Source organism: Anomaloglossus baeobatrachus, chromosome 8, assembly GCF_048569485.1.
Source record: "Anomaloglossus baeobatrachus isolate aAnoBae1 chromosome 8, aAnoBae1.hap1, whole genome shotgun sequence".
NCBI classification, from domain to species: Eukaryota; Metazoa; Chordata; class Amphibia; order Anura; family Aromobatidae; genus Anomaloglossus; species Anomaloglossus baeobatrachus.
Window position 1 is genome coordinate 3,750,341 of NC_134360.1, and position 22,378 is coordinate 3,772,718.

Sequence of the window (22,378 nt, forward strand, 5' to 3'; positions counted from 1 at the left end):
CGGTGCCTGCTGTCCTTCTGCCCCGATCTCCTCGGCTCGCTCTTTGGTTGTTTGGTGTTTTCTAATCCTCCGGTGCCCGCTGTCCTTCTGCCCCAATCTCCTCGGTTCGCTCTTTGGTTGTTTTGGTGTTTTCTAATCCTCCGGTGCCTGCTGTCCTTCTGCCCCAATCTCCTCGGTTTGCTCTTTGGTTGTTGGTGTTTTCTAATCCTCCGGTGCCCGCTGTCCTTCTGCCCCAATCTCCTCGGTTCGCTCTTTGGTTGTTTTGGTGTTTTCTAATCCTCCGGTGCCTGCTGTCCTTCTGCCCCAATCTCCTCGGTTCGCTCTTTGGTTGTTTGGTGTTTTCTAATCCTCCGGTGCCTGCTGTCCTTCTGCCCCAATCTCCTCGGTTCGCTCTTTGGTTGTTTTGGTGTTTTCTAATCCTCCGGTGCCTGCTGTCCTTCTGCCCCGATCTCCTCGGCTCGCTCTTTGGTTGTTTGGTGTTTTCTAATCCTCCGGTGCCCGCCGTCCTTCTGCCCCGATCTCCTCGGTTCGCTCTTTGGTTGTTTGGTGTTTTCTAATCCTCCGGTGCCCGCTGTCCTTCTGCCCCGATCTCCTCGGCTCGCTCTTCTCCCGTACTGATCACCCTCTCTATGTTGCAGGACGCTGTCAGGACGCACAGTGAATCCGGTAAGTGACGCCTCGGCTGCTTCTTATTGTGGATTTCGTTCTCTGGGATCCATTAATCCTGTCCCTCTTTGTTGTCAGGGAGTCCGAACAATGTGAGTCCCACAGGGTGGTCCCAGCCGAAAACCCCGGCTCCAACGCACCGAGAGAAATCGGCCGTGTCCGGCAGCCAGGAGAAGAATAAGATAGTGAGTGTCCCTGGAGCCTGTATGTGCCCTGCACCCCTATACGGGAGGCAGCGAGGCGCCGCTCCGGGGGGAGGCGGGATCACATGATCACATATGTAACCTGTATCTTTACAGCGCTCCCGGGGGCAGAGAGATTCCAGCTACTACTGGGAAATCGAGGCAAGTGAAGTCATGCTGTCCTCCCGGATAGGATCCGGCTCGTTTGGGACAGTGTACAAAGGCAAATGGCACGGTGAGCACCGAGCGGGGGGTCTGGGGAGAGGTCAGACACCAGGAGCGGGGGTGGGGGCGACGCCAGGAGCGTGTGGGGGGGGGGAGCCATCCACGCCAGGAGCCCGGGGTTGGGGGAGAGGGGGGGCGTGACGCCAGGAGCGCAAGGGGGGTGGGCGACACTCGGGGGTGGGGGCGACACCAGGAGCGCAGGTGGGGCAGGCTCTGTCCAATCACACCAGGGGTTTCCAGCCGTCAGAACCCCGACATTGCACCAGTCTATTCAGAGGATAGGGGGTGGGGGATGGGGCGTCCTCACAGAAAGCAGACGGGAGGCCGGGAAATGACCGAGAATCCCAACCATAAATGCCGTCCGCGCGGTGAAGAATAATTCTAAGTGCATGTAACCCGGTCTGATTATTGCTGATTATTGCTGGCTGCAGTATGAGTTAACTGAGATCTGTCAGTGAGCGCGCTGGAGCGTAACTCCTACCACTGTCTGAGCTCCTCTCAGCTCACCTATGATACAAGGAAACAAAGGGCTGTGAAAGCCGAAGTGCAATATTTGTAATCGTCTGCAGCGGTCTGTCAGTGAGCGCCAGCTCCGTATACTTCTACAGGAGCCGGTGACACTGAGCGCACACCGGAGCCTGCCGTCTGCAGCGGTCTGTCAGTGAGCGCCAGCTCCGTATACTTCTACAGGAGCCGGTGACACTGAGCGCACACCGGAGCCTGCCGTCTGCAGCGGTCTGTCAGTGAGCGCCAGCTCCGTATACTTCTACAGGAGCCGGTGACACTGAGCGCACACCGGAGCCTGCCGTCTGCAGCGGTCTGTCAGTGAGCGCCAGCTCCGTATACTTCTACAGGAGCCGGTGACACTGAGCGCACACCGGAGCCTGCCGTCTGCAGCGGTCTGTCAGTGAGCACCAGCTCCGTATACTTCTACAGGAGCCGGTGACACTGAGCGCACACCGGAGCCTGCCGTCTGCAGCGGTCTGTCAGTGAGCGCCAGCTCCATATACTTCTACAGGAGCCGGTGACACTGAGCGCACACCGGAGCCTGCCGTCTGCAGCGGTCTGTCAGTGAGCGCCAGCTCCATATACTTCTACAGGAGCCGGTGACACTGAGCGCACACCGGAGCCTGCCGTCTGCAGCGGTCTGTCAGTGAGCGCCAGCTCCATATACTTCTACAGGAGCCGGTGACACTGAGCGCACACCGGAGCCTGCCATCTGCAGCGGTCTGTCAGTGAGCGCCAGCTCCGTATACTTCTACAGGAGCCGGTGACACTGAGCGCACACCGGAGCCTGCCGTCTGCAGCGGTCTGTCAGTGAGCGCCAGCTCCGTATACTTCTACAGGAGCCGGTGACACTGAGCGCACACCGGAGCCTGCCGTCTGCAGCGGTCGGTCAGTGAGCACCAGCTCCGTATACTTCTACACAGGAAGGATGGAATCCCGGAGCAGGACTCCTTACCCCGGAGTGACCGCTCACACTGAGGGCCGGGACCTCGGCACAGACCTGTGTGTTCTCAGCAGTGTCGGTGTGCAGGGCAGAGGACGGGGAGTGAGGGAGCAGCGAGGCTCTGGCTGCCGAGGTGGCTCTTCTGCTGAGATTTGCCGTGTTCCCCATAGTTGCGTAGTTTTGGCCGGTGACTGTGACTCTGGGCGTTGTCCTCACACCTTCCGCTGACGAGGAAACGCTGACGAGCTGCAGAGCCGCGTTACCGCTGTGTGCGCGCAGAGCCGCGTTACCGCTGTGTGCGCGCAGAGCCGCGTTACCGCTGTGTGCGCGCAGAGCCGCGTTACCGCTGTGTGCGCGCAGAGCCGCGTTACCGCTGTGCCTGCACGGGAATCGGTGGGGATATGAAGTGCATTGTAAGGGGACGTTATATCGGGGAAAGAATGGGATGAAGGGGACGAGGCTCCATGTTACAGTGGAAGGACGTGGTCAGGGGCCCCCTAAATAAACTCTGCAGCGGGCGGTGATGGAGGCTCCCTGCTGCAGCCGCTCGCTACATGGGTAGTCTGTGTCTGCTGCCGGGGGGAGAGGACGTCTGGGCAGAGGGGGCCATTGGGAGCCGCACCCATTGACAATACTGGTAACGTTTCATTCCCATTTACAAAGTGCGGCAGCAGTGAATGCTCTGCGCCGCTCCAGGCCTTCCTTCCATCAGGGGCGGCTGCTGCACTCCTCTTCCTCCAGCAGCTCCACAGATTGAGCGGAGCCGGGGGCCGGTGTGTGCGCTGCTGCACTCCTCTTCCTCCAGCAGCTCCACAGATTGAGCGGAGCCGGGGGCCGGTGTGTGCGCTGCGCTGCTGCACTCCTCTTCCTCCAGCAGCTCCACAGATTGAGCGGAGCCGGGGGCCGGTGTGTGCGCTGCGCTGCTGCACTCCTCTTCCTCCAGCAGCTCCACAGATTGAGCGGAGCCGGGGGCCGGTGTGTGCGCTGCGCTGCTGCACTCCTCTTCCTCCAGCAGCTCCACAGATTGAGCGGAGCCGGGGCCGGTGTGTGCGCTGCGCTGCTGCACTCCTCTTCCTCCAGCAGCTCCACAGATTGAGCGGAGCCGGGGGCCGGTGTGTGCGCTGCGCTGCTGCACTCCTCTTCCTCCAGCAGCTCCACAGATTGAGCGGAGCCGGGGGCCGGTGTGTGCGCTGCGCTGCTGCACTCCTCTTCCTCCAGCAGCTCCACAGATTGAGCGGAGCCGGGGCCGGTGTGTGCGCTGCTGCACTCCTCTTCCTCCAGCAGCTCCACAGATTGAGCGGAGCCGGGGCCGGTGTGTGCGCTGCGCTGCTGCACTCCAGTCTTGTGGATAAAATAAAATCCTTGTTCCGCTGCTTTGTGCCACAAGTATCACTGGAGAACCCTTTATAGGGAATCTGTCCCTGCACCAGGCTGCTGTCCGGTTACAGAGACCCTGATCCCAGCGATGTCACCTTCTGCTTCATGTCAGATACAATCGCTGGCCTCTCTGCTGGAGATCTAGCAGTGCTCAGAATGCAGAGCTGTGTATAACCCCGCCCACACCACTGATTGGCAGCTTTCTGTGTATAATCCTGCCCACACCACTGATTGGCAGCTTTCTGTGTATAACCCCGCCCACACCACTGATTGGCAGCTTTCTGTGTATAACCCCACCCACACCACTGATTGGCAGCTTTCTGTGTATAACCCCACCCACACCACTGATTGGCAGCTTTCTGTGTATAACCCCGCCCACACCACTGATTGGCAGCTTTCTGTGTATAATCCTGCCCACACCACTGATTGGCAGCTTTCTGTGTATAATCCTGCCCACACCACTGATTGGCAGCTTTCTGTGTATAATCCTGCCCACGCCACTGATTGGCAGCTTTCTGTGTATAACCCCGCCGGCACCACTGATTGGCAGATTAGCAACTTTCTATGTACACGGTGTATAGGCAGAAATCTGCCAAAGCTGCTAATCAGTGGTGGGGCGGGGGTACACAGCAGTTTACCAGGAGAGACACGACACCTGGTCGCGCAATGATGATCTGTTTCAATACAATCAGTGTTTTATCAGCAAACAGCCCAATAAGTGACTCCTGGAATCAGGGTCTCTGCCCCGACCTTGTGCCCCTCTCAGATTACATACCACAAACCTGCTGACAGTTTCCCTGTAATGTGAATGGGAAGTTCCATAATCTGCAGTGTGATTAGATGGATGTAATCAGAATCCTATTCAGGCCCCATAAATATTACACGAGTCGCATGGGATCGGCGACCACCTGATGTGTATGTGGAGCCCCCGACTGACCACCAGGGGGCACGTGGCTGGTGGATAACCTGATGCTGGATGACAATTACTCCGCTCTCCCCGTAAAGAACAGCCAGCGCTGGGTGTGGAGGAGTCTGGCCGGAGAGCGGCTTCCCGAGACGTCTGCTATATACAGTGTATGGCCGGAGTCACAATCCCCATTATCTGCCCCCCGCAGACCCCCTATTCTCCCCCCCCCCCCCCCCGTTATCTGCCCCCACTATTGGGTCCCACAGACCCCCTATTCCCCCTGTTATCTGCCCCCAGTTTATGGCCCCGCAAATCCCCTCTTTCACTACAGTTGGTTTCTGCTGGTAGATCTGCTACTGTTGATACATCACTTCCCGGCAGTGATTCGCTGATGAGCAGATATCGAATATTTTCCACGTTGTTCCACGCGTCAGATGAGGAGGATCCGGATTAGGAAGAGAGAAAATCTTCTGTCCGCGGCCTCCATCGCCGCGGCCTCCATCGCCGCGGCCTCCATCGCCGCGGCCTCCATCGCCGCGGCCTCCATCGCCGCGGTAGATAAGGCTTTGCTGGTTCTTCAGATATCTTGGTTTGTTTTGTAGAGGAATATTCGGGATCTGTCGCTCGCTCTCGGCGTCTTCAGAAGGGGACGCGTCCTTGATGAAGACGCGGCTTGTTCTCTGCTCGGGGGGGGGGGGGGAAGGAACGACCGAGAAATCGGCCAATTCTGTGATTCATGATGTGGTCAGCGGAGCGCGGCCAAGATCTGCGCTTCCTCAGAAAGGCCGTTGTGCGGGAGCGAGGCTGTGACCTCAGCGTATGCATATATATAAACCCTGCACGCAGTCGTCCTCTGGCCTCGGCTTTATGTAATTTGCCAAAAATACCGAGATGTGACAGTAACCAGCGGCCGGATAATAACCAGCTGGAGAGAAGCCGCGCAGCATTAACTGTTTCTGATCCTCCGGGAAATGCAAATGTGGAAAAGTCCAGGAGTCCGGGCGGGGCGCCTGAGCCTGGGGCAGAGGGTGGGGTGCCTGGGGCGGAGGGTTGGGGGCGCCTGAGCCTGGGGCAGAGGGGTTGGGGGTGCCTGGGGCGGAGGGGTTGGGGGCGCCTGAGCCTGGGGCAGAGGAGTTGGGGGTGCCTGAGCCTGGGATGGAGGGGTTGGGGGCGCCTGGGGCGGAGGGGGTGGGGGCGCCTGGGGCGGAGGGGGTGGGGGCGCCTGAGCGTGGGGCGGAGGGGGTGGGGGCGCCTGGGGTGGAGGGTGGGGTCGCCTGAGCCTGGGGCGGAGGTGGTGGGGTCGCCTGAGCCTGGGGCGGAGGGGTTGGGGGCGCCTGGGGTGGAGGGGGTGGGGGCGCCTGAGCCTGGGGCAGAGGGGTTGGGGGCGCCTGGGGCGAAGGGTGGGGGCGCCTGAGCCTGGGGCGGAGGGGTTGGGGGCGCCTGAGCGTGGGGTGGAGGGTGGGGCGCCTGGGGCGGAGGTGGTGGGGTCGCCTGAGCCTGGGGCGGAGGGGTTGGGGGCGCCTGGGGTGGAGGGTGGGGCGCCTGGGGTGGAAGGTGGGGGCGCCTGAGCCTGGGGCGGAGGGGGTGGGGGCGCCTGAGCTAGGCACTATGAAAGCACACTCCCCTGGGGCTTCTGCAGGACCCTGCGACACTATTTACAGACCGGTTCTGGGAGACAAATGGTAAACACGTCCTTTACCCGGGCCACATTTTTGGTAGCGGTGCGGGTTTTTTTTGTTCGTTCCGCTCTTAGGACTTGGCATTTTGGGGCTTGCCTGGAAGGGTCGGGCATTTTGGGGCTTGCCTGGAAGGGTCGGGCATTTTGGGGCTTGCCTGGAAGGGTCGGGCATTTTGGGGCTTGCCTGGAAGGGTCGGGCATTTTGGGGCTTGCCTGGAAGGGTCGGGCATTTTGGGGCTTGCCTGGAAGGGTCGGGCATTTTGGGGCTTGCCTGGAAGGGTCGGGCATATTGAGGTGTCGCTCGTGTGGATGGTGGTGACGCTGCATCTTCTGTCTTTCAGGGGACGTGGCCGTAAAAATCCTCAAAGTGACAGATCCGACCCCGGAGCAGCTGCAGGCCTTCAGAAACGAGGTGGCCGTCCTCAGGTGAGTGCTCGCAGTGTGGGCGGCGCATGTAATGTGGCATCGGTCTCTGTGCCTCCATCATAGTCACAGCCCATAACTGTGCACAACACTCCGTGCGGTCTCTGCTGTGTCCGGCCAGAGGAGAAATGTCAGCCGAACTTTACCCTATAGATCCCCCTGTACACACCAGCGCTCGGCTGGGAGGAAAAAGGGCAGAAGCTCCTCTCCTCTGAATATGTTCTCTAGCCCCCGACAGATGAGCGCTGAGGCCCCAAACACATCACATGATTGGCCCATTCCACCAAAACTGGTGGGTTTTGCCAATTGTCCTCTAATATGTATGGAGGCCTTTTCTAATGCGCCCCATGGTCTGAACTGTAACAGAGTGCCAGGCAGCTGCTCCTATGGCACAAACATATTCCGTCCTCCAAAATGTCCACGTCCCTTTACCATTATTTTCCTATATTCTCATATTCATAAGTTCTTAGTTCTCCACCTCGTTAGATGCTTCTGTGCAGTCTCCCCTTATATCCAGATCCCCTGGAATATTCTGCTCTTTTTAGTTAATTACACAGCTTAGTATTAAATATGTAATTTGATATTTAGTCTATAAGACTGGTAATAAATATATAAAAAAGAGGGCCCAGTGCTCACCCGGGCCCATACAGCGGTGACCTCACTAGTGTAATGTCCGCCATCCTCTTCTGCGCTCCCCCGTGCACTGGTGTTTGCGGACTTCCCTGTGGTCTTTAGGTTTGTATCTTGCTACAATCCTTCTCGTGTGGGGTCCTGAGCGAGCCCCTCGTTATGTATCGGGTCTGTTGCTCTCCCTGTATGTGAGGATTATATGTATCTGTACACTTCACTGTTGTGTACAATCCTTTATTATTGATCCATTAATGGCGCCTGTATATTGCGGTTTTCGTTGTCCGCTCTTTTGCGGTTTTATATTCCTTAGATTTTAATACACTTTTTTACATACGTTTTAAATATAAAATGATAAATATTTATTACTTCAGATCCACGCATCGTTTGTAGGAATGGAACAGTTTTATTTTATGTTGCATTTTTTGTGTGTCCGATATCATATGAAAATAAATACTTGTGATCCCTCCTAACCCTGCGCTGATGTGGATGTGGCGGTATAAATGCGCTGATGTGGATGTGGCGGTATAAATGCGCTGATGTGGATGTGGCGGTATAAATGCGCTGATGTGGATGTGGCGGTATAAATGCGCTGATGTGGATGTGGCGGTATAAATGCGCTGATGTGGATGTGGCGGTATAAATGCGCTGATGTGGATGTGGCGGTATAAATGCGCTGATGTGGATGTGGCGGTATAAATGCGCTGATGTGGATGTGGCGGTATAAATGCGCTGATGTGGATGTGGCGGTATAAATGCGCTGATGTGGATGTGGCGGTATAAATGCGCTGATGTGGATGTGGCGGTATAAATGCGCTGATGTGGATGTGGCGGTATAAATGCGCTGATGTGGATGTGGCGGTATAAATGCGCTGATGTGGATGTGGCGGTATAAATGCGCTGATGTGGATGTGGCGGTATAAATGCGCTGATGTGGATGTGGCGGTATAAATGCGCTGATGTGGATGTGGCGGTATAAATGCGCTGATGTGGATGTGGCGGTATAAATGCGCTGATGTGGATGTGGCGGTATAAATGCGCTGATGTGGATGTGGCGGTATAAATGCGCTGATGTGGATGTGGCGGTATAAATGCGCTGATGTGGATGTGGCGGTATAAATGCGCTGATGTGGATGTGGCGGTATAAATGCGCTGATGTGGATGTGGCGGTATAAATGCGCTGATGTGGATGTGGCGGTATAAATGCGCTGATGTGGATGTGGCGGTATAAATGCGCTGATGTGGATGTGGAGGTATAAATGCGCTGATGTGGATGTGGCGGTATAAATGCGCTGATGTGGATGTGGCGGTATAAATGCGCTGATGTGGATGTGGCGGTATAAATGCGCTGATGTGGATGTGGCGGTATAAATGCGCTGATGTGGATGTGGCGGTATAAATGCGCTGATGTGGATGTGGCGGTATAAATGCGCTGATGTGGATGTGGCGGTATAAATGCGCTGATGTGGATGTGGCGGTATAAATGCGCTGATGTGGATGTGGCGGTATAAATGCGCTGATGTGGATGTGGCGGTATAAATGCGCTGATGTGGATGTGGCGGTATAAATGCGCTGATGTGGATGTGGCGGTATAAATGCGCTGATGTGGATGTGGCGGTATAAATGCGCTGATGTGGATGTGGCGGTATAAATGCGCTGATGTGGATGTGGCGGTATAAATGCGCTGATGTGGATGTGGCGGTATAAATGCGCTGATGTGGATGTGGCGGTATAAATGCGCTGATGTGGATGTGGCGGTATAAATGCGCTGATGTGGATGTGGCGGTATAAATGCGCTGATGTGGATGTGGCGGTATGAATGCGCAGAGGGGGGGGCGGTATGAATGCGCTGAGGGGGGGGCGGTATGAATGCGCTGAGGGGGGGGCGGTATAAATGCGCTGATGTGGATGGGGCGGTATAAATGCGCTGATGTGGATGTGGCGGTATAAATGCGCTGAGGTGGGGGGCGGTATAACCGCTGAGGAGGCGGTATACACACCGCCCATTTTGCCTCCTCCCTCGCTCTCCGCGCTGTACGATGTGAATCCGTCAGACTGAATCCGTGCATTTTCCTCCTCCACAGGAAGACGCGGCACGTGAACATCCTGCTGTTCATGGGTTACATGACGAAGGAGAACCTGGCCATCGTGACGCAGTGGTGCGAGGGCAGCAGCCTCTACAAGCACCTGCACGTGCAGGAGACCAAATTCCAGATGTTCCAGCTGATCGACATCGCCAGACAGACCGCACAAGGCATGGAGTAAGTGCCCGCGACCAGCGCGGCTGCCACCGCAACACCGCAACCCCCAGCATGCCCTCCACCGCAACCCCCAGCATGCCCTCCACCGCAACCCCCAGCATGCCCTCCACCGCAACCCCCAGCATGCCCTCCACCGCAACCCCCAGCATGCCCTCCACCGCAACCCCCAGCATGCCCTCCACCGCAACCCCCAGCATGCCCTCCACCGCAACCCCCAGCATGCCCTCCACCGCAACCCCCAGCATGCCCTCCACCGCAACCCCACAACCCCCAGCATGCCCTCCACCGCAACCCCACAACCCCCAGCATGCCCTCCACCGCAACACCACAACCCCCAGCATGCCCTCCACCGCAACCCCCAGCATGCCCTCCACCGCAACCCCCAGCATGCCCTCCACCGCAACCCCCAGCATGCCCTCCACCGCAACCCCCAGCATGCCCTCCACCGCAACCCCCAGCATGCCCTCCACCGCAACCCCCAGCATGCCCTCACTGCTCACTGCAAGGCGAGAGATGGCCGCGGGGTGAATTGGCGGCTGTGGCGTGATTTGGTATTTAGTTGCTCAGTGGTTGGCAGGGGGGTGATTTGGCCGTTCGGTGGTTGGCCCACTTTGTGATTCAGTTGCTTGATTGTTCGCCGCATGGCAGTTTGGTCGCTCAGTGGTTAGCTGGGGGTGCTTTAGTTGCTTTGTGGTTGGTTGTGGGTTGATTTGGATGTTTGGTGGTTGCTAAGGGGTGACTTGCCTGCTCAGGAGTTGGCCAGGGAGCAGTTTGGTCACTCGGTGGTTGGTTGCAGGGTGATTTTGCTGCTCGGTGGTTGGCAGTCATGGGATGTTGTGGCAGGCTGGATAATCATTAGAGGAGCCAGGACCGCCTGCACACGGGAGCCGCCGCTGGAGCCAGGACCGCCTGCACACGGGAGCCGCCGCTGGAGGCAGGACCGCCTGCACACGGGAGCCGCCGCTGGATGATGATGCTGTAGATGGATTTGCTCCTCTCGCAGCCCGGGCATCTGGGGTTTCCATTTCTTGTACAATGTTGCGGCTTCTGCTGCAGATATGCCGGATCTCTCGCCCTTTGCTTGCTGTGGATCCTCTGTGGCCCTCCGCGCTCGCGGTAGATACATTTCTGGATATTCTTGCCTGACAATTCGTGGGGTTTCTGCCAATCAGGATATTTGCTGATTCTGACTGTCGGCTCCGTGCTGCTGCCAGGCGGGGGCTTGTGTCCTCGCTGTGTGTGTGTGTGTGTGTGTGTGTGTGTGTCGTGTGTGTGTCGTGTGTGTGTGTGTGTCGTGTGTGTGTCGTGTGTGTGTCGTGTGTGTGTCGTGTGTGTGTGTGTGTATGCGGTGCGGAGGGCCAGCCGGGGGTGTGTGTGTGTGTCGTGCGCGTGTGTGTGCGCGCGTGTGTGTGTGTGTGTGTGTGTGTGTGTGTGTGCGGTGCGGAGGGCCAGCCGGGGGTGTGTGTGTGTGTGCGGTGTGGAGGGCCAGCCGGGGGTGTGTGTGCGGTGTGGAGGGCCAGCCGGGGGTGGGGGTGTGTGCGGTGCGGAGGGCCGGCCGGGGGTGTGTGTGTGTGCGGTGCGGAGGGCCGGCCGGGGGTGTGTGTGTGTGCGGTGTGGAGGGCCGGCCGGGGGGGTGTGTGTGTGCGGTGTGGAGGGCCGGCCGGGGGTGTGTGTGTGTGCGGTGTGGAGGGCCGGCCGGGGGTGTGTGTGTGTGCGGTGTGGAGGGCCGGCCGGGGGTGTGTGTGTGTGTGCGGTGTGGAGGGCCGGCCGGGGGTGTGTGGGTGCGGAGGCTCGGCCGGGTGTTCCTTGTGTTCTCTCTGATGATAATCGCCCTTTCTTCTCTCGCAGCTATTTACATGCGAAGAACATTATCCACAGAGACATGAAGTCAAACAGTATCCTTTACATCCTTCACTGAGCGAGCACGAGTCCCTGTGCAGCGGGAGGCTTCCCGAGGACGCGGCACTACCGGCCGGAGCGCTGTCACCCCGTAGACTCCACCGGCCGGAGCGCTGAGGTCATCACCCCGTAGACTCCACCGGCCGGAGCGCTGAGGTCCTCACCCCGTAGACTCCACCGGCCGGAGCGCTGAGGTCCTCACCCCGTAGACTCCACCGGCCGGAGCGCTGAGGTCCTCACCCCGTAGACTCCACCGGCCGGAGCGCTGAGGTCCTCACCCCGTAGACTCCACCGGCCGGAGCGCTGAGGTCCTCACCCCGTAGACTCCACCGGCCGGAGCGCTGAGGTCCTCACCCCGTAGACTCCACCGGCCGGAGCGCTGAGGTCCTCACCCCGTAGACTCCACCGGCCGGAGCGCTGAGGTCCTCACCCCGTAGACTCCACCGGCCGGAGCGCTGAGGTCCTCACCCCGTAGACTCCACCGGCCCGGGCTGCCCATTGTGTACAGAGGTGTCACTTTTAACCCCTTTAAAGGGAAGGTGTCATCAGAAAAGGAATCGCGATTTGTGTGTCACATCTGTGCTATTGTAGGTGTCTGCGGCGACACCGGCCGCTCTCCTGAAGCTGAAGCAGGTCTCCTGCCTTGCACTGATGAGGGGCAACATCAGGAAACACGGGTCTGCCGGTGGAGGGTCTGGTTTGGCTTCTTGTCCCTAGTCCTGTGGCGCGGCTCGATAGTGACCTGTAGGATTGCTGCATCCGCTACCTGCAGAGCGAGCTACAGACGTCTCTTCTCAATGAACCTCTTTGCAGATATTTGTAAAACATATTTTTTACAATGATTTTTTTTTTTTAATTTTAGATCTTAATTAAAACCAAAACCAAACCAAAAGTTAGTAGCCAAAGTGAAAATTGCCAGAATACTAAGGATAATATGGACTCAGCTTACCTCCTCCCCCTTCTGTAAAATGATTGATAACACCTCTATACACGGCTGATAACATCTGTCCACCAAACACAATGGGTGTTGTCACAGCTCACCTCCTCCTCCTGTAGAATGACTGATACCTCTATATACAGGAGATGACACAGGATCCACCCTCAGAATAGATGTCACAGCTCACCTCCTCCTCCTGTAGAATGACTGATACCAGCCTGGCCTGTGACCTGGTGTAGATGGCGGCCGCTGTATAGACACGGACGGGCAGATCCGGTGCAGCCTCCGCTCGTCCTGGCTGCGGCCTGTGACCTTGGGTAGATGGCGGCTGCTGTATAGACACGGACGGGCAGATCCGGTGCAGCCTCCGCTAGTCCTGGCTGCGGCCTGTGACCTGGTGTAGATGGCGGCCGCTGTATAGACACGGACGGTGCAGATCCGGGGCAGATCTGGAGCAGCCTCCGCTCGTCCTGGCTGCGGCCTGTGACCTGGTGTAGATGGCGGCTGCTGTATAGACACGGACGGGCAGATCCGGTGCAGCCTCCGCTCGTCCTGGCTGCGGCCTGTGACCTGGTGTAGATGGCGGCCGCTGTATAGACACGGACGGGCAGATCTGGTGCAGATCTGGTGCAGCCTCCGCTCGTCCTGGCTGCGGCCTGTGACCTGGTGTAGATGGCGGCTGCTGTATAGACACGGACGGTGCACGGAGGGCCCAATGCTGATCCTTTACTGTGACTCAGACATCTTTCTGCATGAAGGATTGACGGTGAAGATCGGTGATTTTGGCCTGGCCACGGTGAAGTCTCGATGGAGCGGATCTCAGCAGGTGGAGCAGCCGACGGGATCCATCCTGTGGATGGTAAGTTGTGGGAATGTCGCACACAGCGGCTGAGCCTCCTCATGTGCCGGCTTCACTGCTCGCGGTCTGCTCGGTTACATCGGGCGATTGTCCTCTGATGATCCGCATTGTAGTGCCTGTAATATGGAGGCGCCCGACAACTGAGACTGTGGTGTCTTCTCAGGACCGGAAGCAGAAGACTGATCCAGCAGTGAATGTAGAATGACCTCTGCCCACCTCTTCATTTCCTCGCTGGTCCAGCTCCCGCGCTCCCCACTGTCTGTCACTTGTCCTGCAGGCTTGATATGACCGCTGCAGCCAGTCGCTGATCTCTGCACAGGTCTGCAGCGGCCCGTACACTGCAATCGCTCCAGACTCCATCATACGTGCGAGTGCTGCACGGACAGCGGCCGATCTCCAGTAGGATCCGCACCAACATCCCAATGGCTGGAGTCTTCTCCCCTCCGGGATCATCAGGAGGCCGCCATACAAATCAGATGTCTGATCCCGCCGTAGTCTGGGGCAGCGAAGGGCTGAGGACAAGTGACAGGCCGCCATTCACTGCGCATAGTAAATAAAGATCCCGACACCATCACAGGGAATCTGTCAGCACAATGTAGAGACAGAGCCCCTGATTCCAGCGATGTCACTTACTGAGCTGTCTGTCGTCACCTCCTCTGCTGCAGATCTCGCAGTTATACATGAATATGCTGGACTACCTGCAGCACGCCAAGTAGTCCTGGAATGATAATCTCCTGCTGATTAATCAGTGATTATATCAGGACTGCACTAAGCAGCCCAGTAAGTGACACATCGCTGGAATCAGGGTCTCTGCCCCTACATTATGCTGCTCTGATTATGTGGACGGATTCCCTGTGTCCTGTTGTGTGTAGAGTATGGCTCGGCTCTTGTGTGGTCGGCACAGCAGGCGCTCGCTGAGCTTTCTATTTTACTCCTCAGGCTCCGGAGGTGATCCGCATGCAGGATAATAATCCTTTCAGTTTCCAATCGGATGTTTATTCTTACGGGATTGTCCTGTATGAACTGATGACCGGGGAGCTGCCATATTCTCACATCAGGGACCGCGACCAGGTGAGTGCACGTGACCTGTTACTAGAGACCGCCGCTAGCCGACATATTGTGCACGTGCGGCCCGGAAGCGGCCGGTCCCTACACTGGACGGCCGGGGTCCCTACACTGGACGGCCGGGGTCCCTACACTGGACGGCCGGGGTCCCTACACTGGACGGCCGGGGTCCCTACACTGGACGGCCGGGGTCCCTACACTGGACGGCCGGGGTCCCTACACTGGGCGGCCGGGGTCCCTACACTGGGCGGCCGGGGTCCCTACACTGGGCGGCCGGGGTCCCTACACTGGGCGGCCGGGGTCCCTACACTGGGCGGCCGGGGTCCCTACACTGGGCGGCCGGGGTCCCTACACTGGGCGGCCGGGGTCCCTACACTGGGCGGCCGGGGTCCCTACACTGGGCGGCCGGGGTCCCTACACTGGGCGGCCGGGGTCCCTACACTGGGCGGCCGGGGTCCCTACACTGGGCGGCCGCTTCCGGTAAAGACCTAAATTAACATGTAAACATTTTGACCATAAGCATTTTTGTTAGGACACTTGAACGTTACACACAAAAACAATTTTAATACTGACGGTGACGTGGCCTCTGTGTCCTCGCGTCCATAGTCTGGGGGTAGCCGTTCTGTGATCAGGAGACCCTGTGTCCGGGCCGCAGGTGTGCACAGGAGCCTACAGGGAGGTGTCGGGGGTATACGGGGCCTACGGGGAGGCGTCGGGGGTATACGGGGCCTACAGGGAGGTGTTGGGGGTATACGGGGCCTACGGGGAGGTGTCGGGGGCCTACGGGGAGGTTCGGGGGCCTACGGGGAGGTGTCGGGGGCCTACGGGGAGGTGTCGGGGGCCTACGGGGAGGTGTCGGGGGGCCTACGGGGAGGTGTCGGGGGGCCTACGGGGAGGTGTCGGGGGGCCTACGGGGAGGTGTCGGGGGCCTACGGGGAGGTGTCGGGGGCCTACGGGGAGGTGTCGGGGGGCCTACGGGGAGGTGTCGGGGGCCTACGGGGAGGTGTCGGGGGTATACGGGGCCTACGGGGAGGTGTTGGGGGTATACGGGGAGGTGTCGGGGGTATACGGGGCCCTCTGTCATCACAATGACGCGCTCTTTCCTTCAGATCATTTTCCTGGTCGGCCGCGGATGTTTGGTGCCAGATCTTAGTAAGTTGTACAAGAATTGTCCCAAAGCCATGAAGAGACTAGTGGCGGACTGCGTGCAGAAGGTGAAGGAGGAAAGACCCCTGTTTCCTCAGGTAAGGTCACACCAGCCGGGGGTTAACGCCTCCATATGTGAAAGCCGTGATATTAGACGAGGACTACAGAATGGCGCGACCTCATAACTCGCGAGGTGGTCGTAGACATGGACTATATTGTGCTCAGTGATTGGCTCTCTGCAAAAGCGAGCGGAACGTGTATATTATATAGAACCATGGCGTAACGATCGGGGCACCCCCTGCTGGTCACAGGAGGTCACCTGCAATCACTGTGCCCCCTGCTGGTGAGAGGAGGTCACCTACAATCACTGTGACCCCTGCTGGTCACAGGAGGTCACCTGCAATCGTTGTGCCCCCTGCTGGTCACAGGAGGTCACCTACAATCACTGCGCCCTCTGCTGGTCACAGGAGGTCACCTGCAATCGTTGTGCCCCCTGCTAGTCACAGGAGGTCACCTGCAATCGCTGTGCCCCCTGCTGGTCACAGGAGGTCACCTGCAATCGCTGTGCCCCCTGCTGGTCACAGGAGGTCACCTGCAATCGCTGTGCCCCCTGCTGGTCACAGGAGGTCACCTACAATCGTTGTGCCCCCTGCTGGTCACAGGAGGTCACCTACAATCGTTGTGCCCCCTGCTGGTCACAGGAGGTCACCTGCAATCACTGTGCCCCCTGCTGGTCACAGGAGGTCACCTGCAATCGTTGTGCCCCCTGCTGGTCACAGGAGGTCACCTGCAATCGTTGTGCCCCCTGCTGGTCACAGGAGGTCACCTGCAATCACTGTGCCCCCTGCTGGTCACAGGAGGTCACCTACAATCGTTGTGCCCCCTGCTGGTCACAGGAGGTCACCTGCAATCGCTGTGCCCCCTGCTGGTCACAGGAGGTCACCTACAATCGTTGTGCCCCCTGCTGGTCACAGGAGGTCACCTGCAATCGCTGTGCCCCCTGCTGGTCACAGGAGGTCACCTACAATCGTTGTGCCCCCTGCTGGTCACAGGAGGTCACCTGCAATCGCTGTGCCCCCTGCTGGTCACAGGAGGTCACCTGCAATCGCTGTGCCCCCTGCTGGTCACAGGAGGTCACCTGCAATCGTTGTGCCCCCTGCTGGTCACAGGAGGTCACCTGCAATCGTTGTGCCCCCTGCTGGTCACAGGAGGTCACCTGCAATCGTTGTGCCCCCTGCTGGTCACAGGAGGTCACCCGAAATTGCTGTACCCCTGCTGTGAGCTGGGCTCCCTCTTGTGGTGACAGCAGGTAGCACACTGTCTGCAGTTAATGCTGCTATCAGTTCATCTAGTTTTCTGCCTTTTTCACCATAATAATGTTTATTTTGGTAATGATAAAATGTAATTTTGCTCCTCACCTATTTGAAGCCGAGATGTATCTGGTGCCTGTGCATTTATGTATGTTTGGCTATAAAAAGTGTGTATATATTTATATAGTGTGTATGTGTATATCTATATATTATATATATATATATATATATATATATATATATATATATATATATATATATATATATATATATATATATATATATATATATATATATATATATATATATATATATATATAATTGCCTTAGTCTGTCTGTCTGTCATGCTCGAAAATTGTGTCCTTACGGTGACACAAAGCTGATTGGCAGCTGGGCTCGCCATGGCCCCGCCCCCCACACGGATTGGCCTCTCGCCCCGGCTCTCTGCAGGCCCCGCCCCCCTCACGCAATGCACGCTCGCTCTGGCCCAACTGACACGGAGCTCTGATTCCCAGGTGAGTACACACACACACATCAGATCACACACACCTCACACATCACATCCACACACTCACAACATGCTGGGATATCGCTTGCTTCTACACCGGCTCCGTCAGGATCCCAGCAGCGCCAGACATAACCTTGCGATGCTGGGATCTTGACGGAGGCCGTGAATGCTGGTAACCATTATACACATCGGGTAACTAAGGTCCCTTAGTTACCCGATGTGTATCATAGTTACCAGTGTACACCGGCTCACACTCACTCTCACACACACCTCACACATACATCACATCGCATCCACATACAGTATCCGGCGATATCGCTTGCTTCTCGGCCTCGATACTGTGCTGTTGTGACCTTCCAGGACCTGCCGGAGGATCACATGGCCAGAAGCACGTGGTATCTCCGGATGTTGTGAGTATGAGCACGTATGTGCAATATAATCAATGTGTGTGTGTGTGTGAGTGTATGCGATCGGGTGTGTGTGAGTGTATGCGATCGGGTGTGTGTGAGTGTATGCGATCGGGTGTGTGTGAGTGTATGCGATCGGGTGTGTGTGAGTGTATGCGATCGGGTGTGTGTGAGTGTATGCGATCGGGTGTGTGTGAGTGTATGCGATCGGGTGTGTGTGAGTGTATGCGATCGGGTGTGTGTGAGTGTATGCGATCGGCTGTGTGTGAGTGTATGCGATCGGCTGTGTGTGAGTGTATGCGATCGGGTGTGTGTGAGTGTATGCGATCGGGTGTGTGTCGGTATGTGTGAGTGTATGCGATCGGATCTGTGAGTGTCGGCAGAGGAGCATGGCGTGCTGGAGGAGGCTGGGAGGAGAGAGGCTGATCCTGGGGAAGGCTGGGATGGGGAGGCTGATGCTGGGGACAGAGAGGCTGATGCTGGGGACAGAGAGGCTGATGCTGGGGACAGAGAGGCTGATGCTGGGGGCAGAGAGGCTGATGCTGGGGGCAGAGAGGCTGATGCTGGGGGCAGAGAGGCTGATGCTGGGGGCAGAGAGGCTGATGCTGGGGGCAGAGAGGCTGATGCTGGGGGCAGAGAGGCTGATGCTGGGGGCAGAGAGGCTGATGCTGGGGGCAGAGAGGCTGATGCTGGGGGCAGAGAGGCTGATGCTGGGGGCAGAGAGGCTGATGCTGGGGGCAGAGAGGCTGATGCTGGGGGCAGAGAGGCTGATGCTGGGGGCAGAGAGGCTGATGCTGCACGTTGGGGAGTGTGCACCTCCCCCCAACACACACACACACACCGCCACACACACACCGCCACACACACACCGCCACACACACCGCCACACACACCGCCACACACAACACACACACACACACACAACGCTGCACACACACAACACCCAACACACAAACACCGCGGCATACATAAATATACGCACATACCACGCAACACACACACGTTGCACAAAACATACCTCCCCCCAAAACACACCACACACACACACTGGGAACCACAAACAACTGCCCTACACAGACACCCACACACAGACAACGCTGCACACACACACAGCGCTCCACAAATAACGCAACACACAAACAACACCGCTCTCACCCCCCGTCACACCCAGACAACACCCAGAACATGTACAGCCCCTACACAAACACTTGGTAACTACACACAACAACATCTCTCTATATATATATATATAATAAACAAAAATCATACATGAACTACACAATACGTAAATTCTAGAATACCCGATGCGTAGAATCCGGCCACCTTCTAGTATGTTATTTAGGATGCTGTTAAAAAAAATTTCTTTCTTTTTATTCATAAATTCATTAAAATATAATGGTCCAAGCAATTCAGAACAGCATTATCGCAGGAAAATAGCGCAGATAGGACTACGCGTCTCAGCGGTAAAATCCGCCTTCTTCACGGTCCAGAATCGCTGAAACGAGTAGTCCTATCTGCGCTATTTTCCTGCGATAATGCTGTTCTGAATTGCTTGGACCATTATATTTTAATGAATTTATGAATAAAAAGAAAAATTTTTTAACAGCATCCTGGATTGCTCACGTTATTGCTGGACTCTGCCTTGTTGTTGTTCACATTTGTATGGATGGACTCCTACATCCTGATCCGGGCACAACGGAGTTAACCAGGTGAGCTGAGGTTCCAGGTGATTCACAGGAGTGAGCTGGTCTACATTGTTGGACATATATGTATATATGTATGTATGTATGTGTGTGTGTGTAGATATATGTGTGTATGTGTGTATATATGTGTGTATGTGTGTATATATGTGTGTATGTATATATATATGTGTGTATGTATATATGTATATATATATGTATTATTATTATTATTATTATTTATTATTATAGCGCCATTTATTCCATGGCGCTTTACAAGTGAAAGAGGGTATACGTACAACAATCATTAACAGTACAAGACAGACTGGTATAGGAGGAGAGAGGACCCTGCCCGCGAGGGCTCACAGTCTACAGGGAATGGGTGATGGTACAATAGGTGAGGACAGAGCTGGTTGCGCAGTGGTCTACTGGGCTGAAGGCTATTGTAGGTTGTAGGCTTGTTGGAAGAGGTGGGTCTTGAGGTTCCTCTTGAAGCTTTCCACGGTCGTGGAGAGTCTGATGTGCTGAGGTAGAGCGTTCCAGAGTATGGGGGATGCACGGGAGAAATCTTGTACACGATTGTGGGAAGAGGAGATAAGAGAGGAGCAGAGAAGGAGATCTTGTGAGGATCTAAGGTTGCGTGCAGGTAGGTACCGGGAGACTAGGTCACAGATGTAGGGAGGAGACAGGTTGTGCATGGCTTTGTATGTCATGGTTAATGTTTTGAACTGGAGTCGTTGGGCGATGGGAAGCCAGTGAAGGGATTGGCAGAGTGGCGAGGCTGGGGAGTAGCGAGGGGAGAGGTGGATTAAGCGGGCTGCAGAGTTTAGGATAGATTGGAGGGGTGCAAGAGTGTTGGAAGGGAGGCCAGAGAGCAGGAGGTTGCAGTAGTCGAGGCGGGAGATGATGAGGGCATGCACTAATGTTTTTGCAGATTCTTGGTTAAGAAAAGCACGGATCCGGGAGATATTTTTGAGTTGTAATCGGCATGAGGTGAAGAGGGCTTGGATGTGTGGCTTGAAGGATAGAGCAGAGTCGAGGGTCACTCCAAGGCAACGAGCTTGTGAGACTGGGGAGAGTGAGCAACCATCAAGTGTGATGGAAAGGCTTGTTGGAGGAGATGAGTGAGGAGGAGGAAAGACAATAAACTCTGTTTTGTCCATGTTAAGTTTTAGGAATCGCGCCGAGAAGAAGGATGAAATAGCAGACAGACATTGTGGAATTTTGGTTAGTAGGGAGGTAATGTCAGGTCCAGAGAGGTAGATCTGTGTGTCATCGGCATAGAGATGATACTGGAAGCCGTGGGACTCTATGAGCTGTCCCAAGCCGAAGGTATAGATGGAGAACAGCAGGGGTCCAAGAACTGAGCCTTGGGGGACACCGACAGATAGGGGGCGAGATGAGGAAGTGGTGTGAGAATGGGAGACGCTGAAAGTTCGGTCGGTTAGGTATGAGGAGATCCAGGATAGGGCCAAGTCTGTGATGCCCAGAGATGAGAGAATCTGTAGTAGGAGGGAATGGTCTACTGTGTCGAAGGCAGAGGACAGGTCCAGGAGGAGGAGGACAGAGTAGTGTCGCTTGGCTTTGGCGGTTAGTAGATCATTGGTGACTTTGGTTAGGGCAGTTTCGGTAGAATGATGTGGTCGGAAGCCAGATTGAAGCCGGTCAAAGAGGGAGCAGGAGGAGAGGTATGAGGACAATTCAAGATGGACATGCTGTTCCAGTAGTTTTGAGGCGTAGGGGAGAAGGGATATGGGGCGATAGTTTGACACAGAGGATGGGTCAAGGGAGGGCTTTTTGAGGATGGGTGTAATAGAGGCATGTTTAAAGCATGAAGGGACTACACCACTTGCTAGTGATAGGTTGAAGAGATGGGTTAGGGCTGGGATGAGGACTGCGGTGATGTTGGGGATGAGGTGCGATGGGAGCGGGTCCAGTGCACAGGTGGTTAGATGTGATCTTGAGAGTAGAGTGGAGAGATTGTTTTCTGTCATGGTGGAGAAGCTGGATTTGGAGGAAGATGGCTGAGTAGCTATGATGAGGGGCTGTGGTGATTGTGGGCCAAAGCTTGCTCTGATGTTGTCAATCTTCCGCTTGAAGAAAGAGGCAAAGTCTTCAGCTGAGATGAGAGGAGAGGGAGGTGGTGCCGGAGGACGAAGGAGAGAATTGAAAGTGTTGAATAGCTGTTTAGGGTTGTGAGAGAAAGAAGATATGAGGGATGAGAAGTAGGTTTGTTTTGCAGCAGTGAGTGTGGACTTGAAAGTGGTGAGGGACTCTTTATATGCAATGAAGTGCTCAGTGGAATGAGACCTCTTCCATCTGCGCTCAGCAATTCTGGAAGCCCGTCTAAGTTCTTTAGTCTGCCTTGTGTGCCAGGGTTGCCTGTTGATTGTGCGGGTTTTGGTGTGTGTGAGGGGGGCAGCTGATTCGAGAGCTGCAGAGATTGTAGTGTTGTATAAAGTTGCAGCGGCATCTGCATCATGTAGAAATGCAATGTCTGTGAGGGGGAGAAGGGACTGAGAAAGGGCGTGTAAATCAATGTGTTTGATATTTCTGCGAGGGTGTGAAAATTTGTGGAGGGGGGGTTGCATACTTGGAGAAGAGAGGGAAGAGAATGTGAGTAGGTTGTGGTCAGACAGGGGGAGAGGCGAGTTAGAGAGGTTAGATAGGGAACAGAGGCGAGTGAAGATGAGGTCCAGCGTGTGGCCATCTTTGTGAGTAGCTGCAGAAGACCATTGGGTGAGGCCGAAGGAGGAAGCGAGTGTTAGAAGT

The 22,378-nt window shown here is 56.1% G+C and overlaps 1 protein-coding gene across 2 annotated transcripts in view; it reads left to right on the forward strand.

Moving 5' to 3' along the window:
* The window catches only part of RAF1 (Raf-1 proto-oncogene, serine/threonine kinase), a 62,420-nt gene that overhangs the window by 37,052 nt on the left and 2,990 nt on the right, over positions 1-22,378 (forward strand). For both annotated transcript variants that reach the window (XM_075321256.1, XM_075321258.1), the window contains 9 exons: positions 639-666; positions 745-851; positions 966-1,083; positions 6,827-6,911; positions 9,620-9,796; positions 11,645-11,691; positions 13,373-13,491; positions 14,431-14,562; positions 15,666-15,800. In XM_075321256.1, coding sequence (XP_075177371.1) covers positions 639-666; positions 745-851; positions 966-1,083; positions 6,827-6,911; positions 9,620-9,796; positions 11,645-11,691; positions 13,373-13,491; positions 14,431-14,562; positions 15,666-15,800 — 948 coding nt within the window. The remainder of the gene's footprint in view (positions 1-638; positions 667-744; positions 852-965; positions 1,084-6,826; positions 6,912-9,619; positions 9,797-11,644; positions 11,692-13,372; positions 13,492-14,430; positions 14,563-15,665; positions 15,801-22,378) is intronic.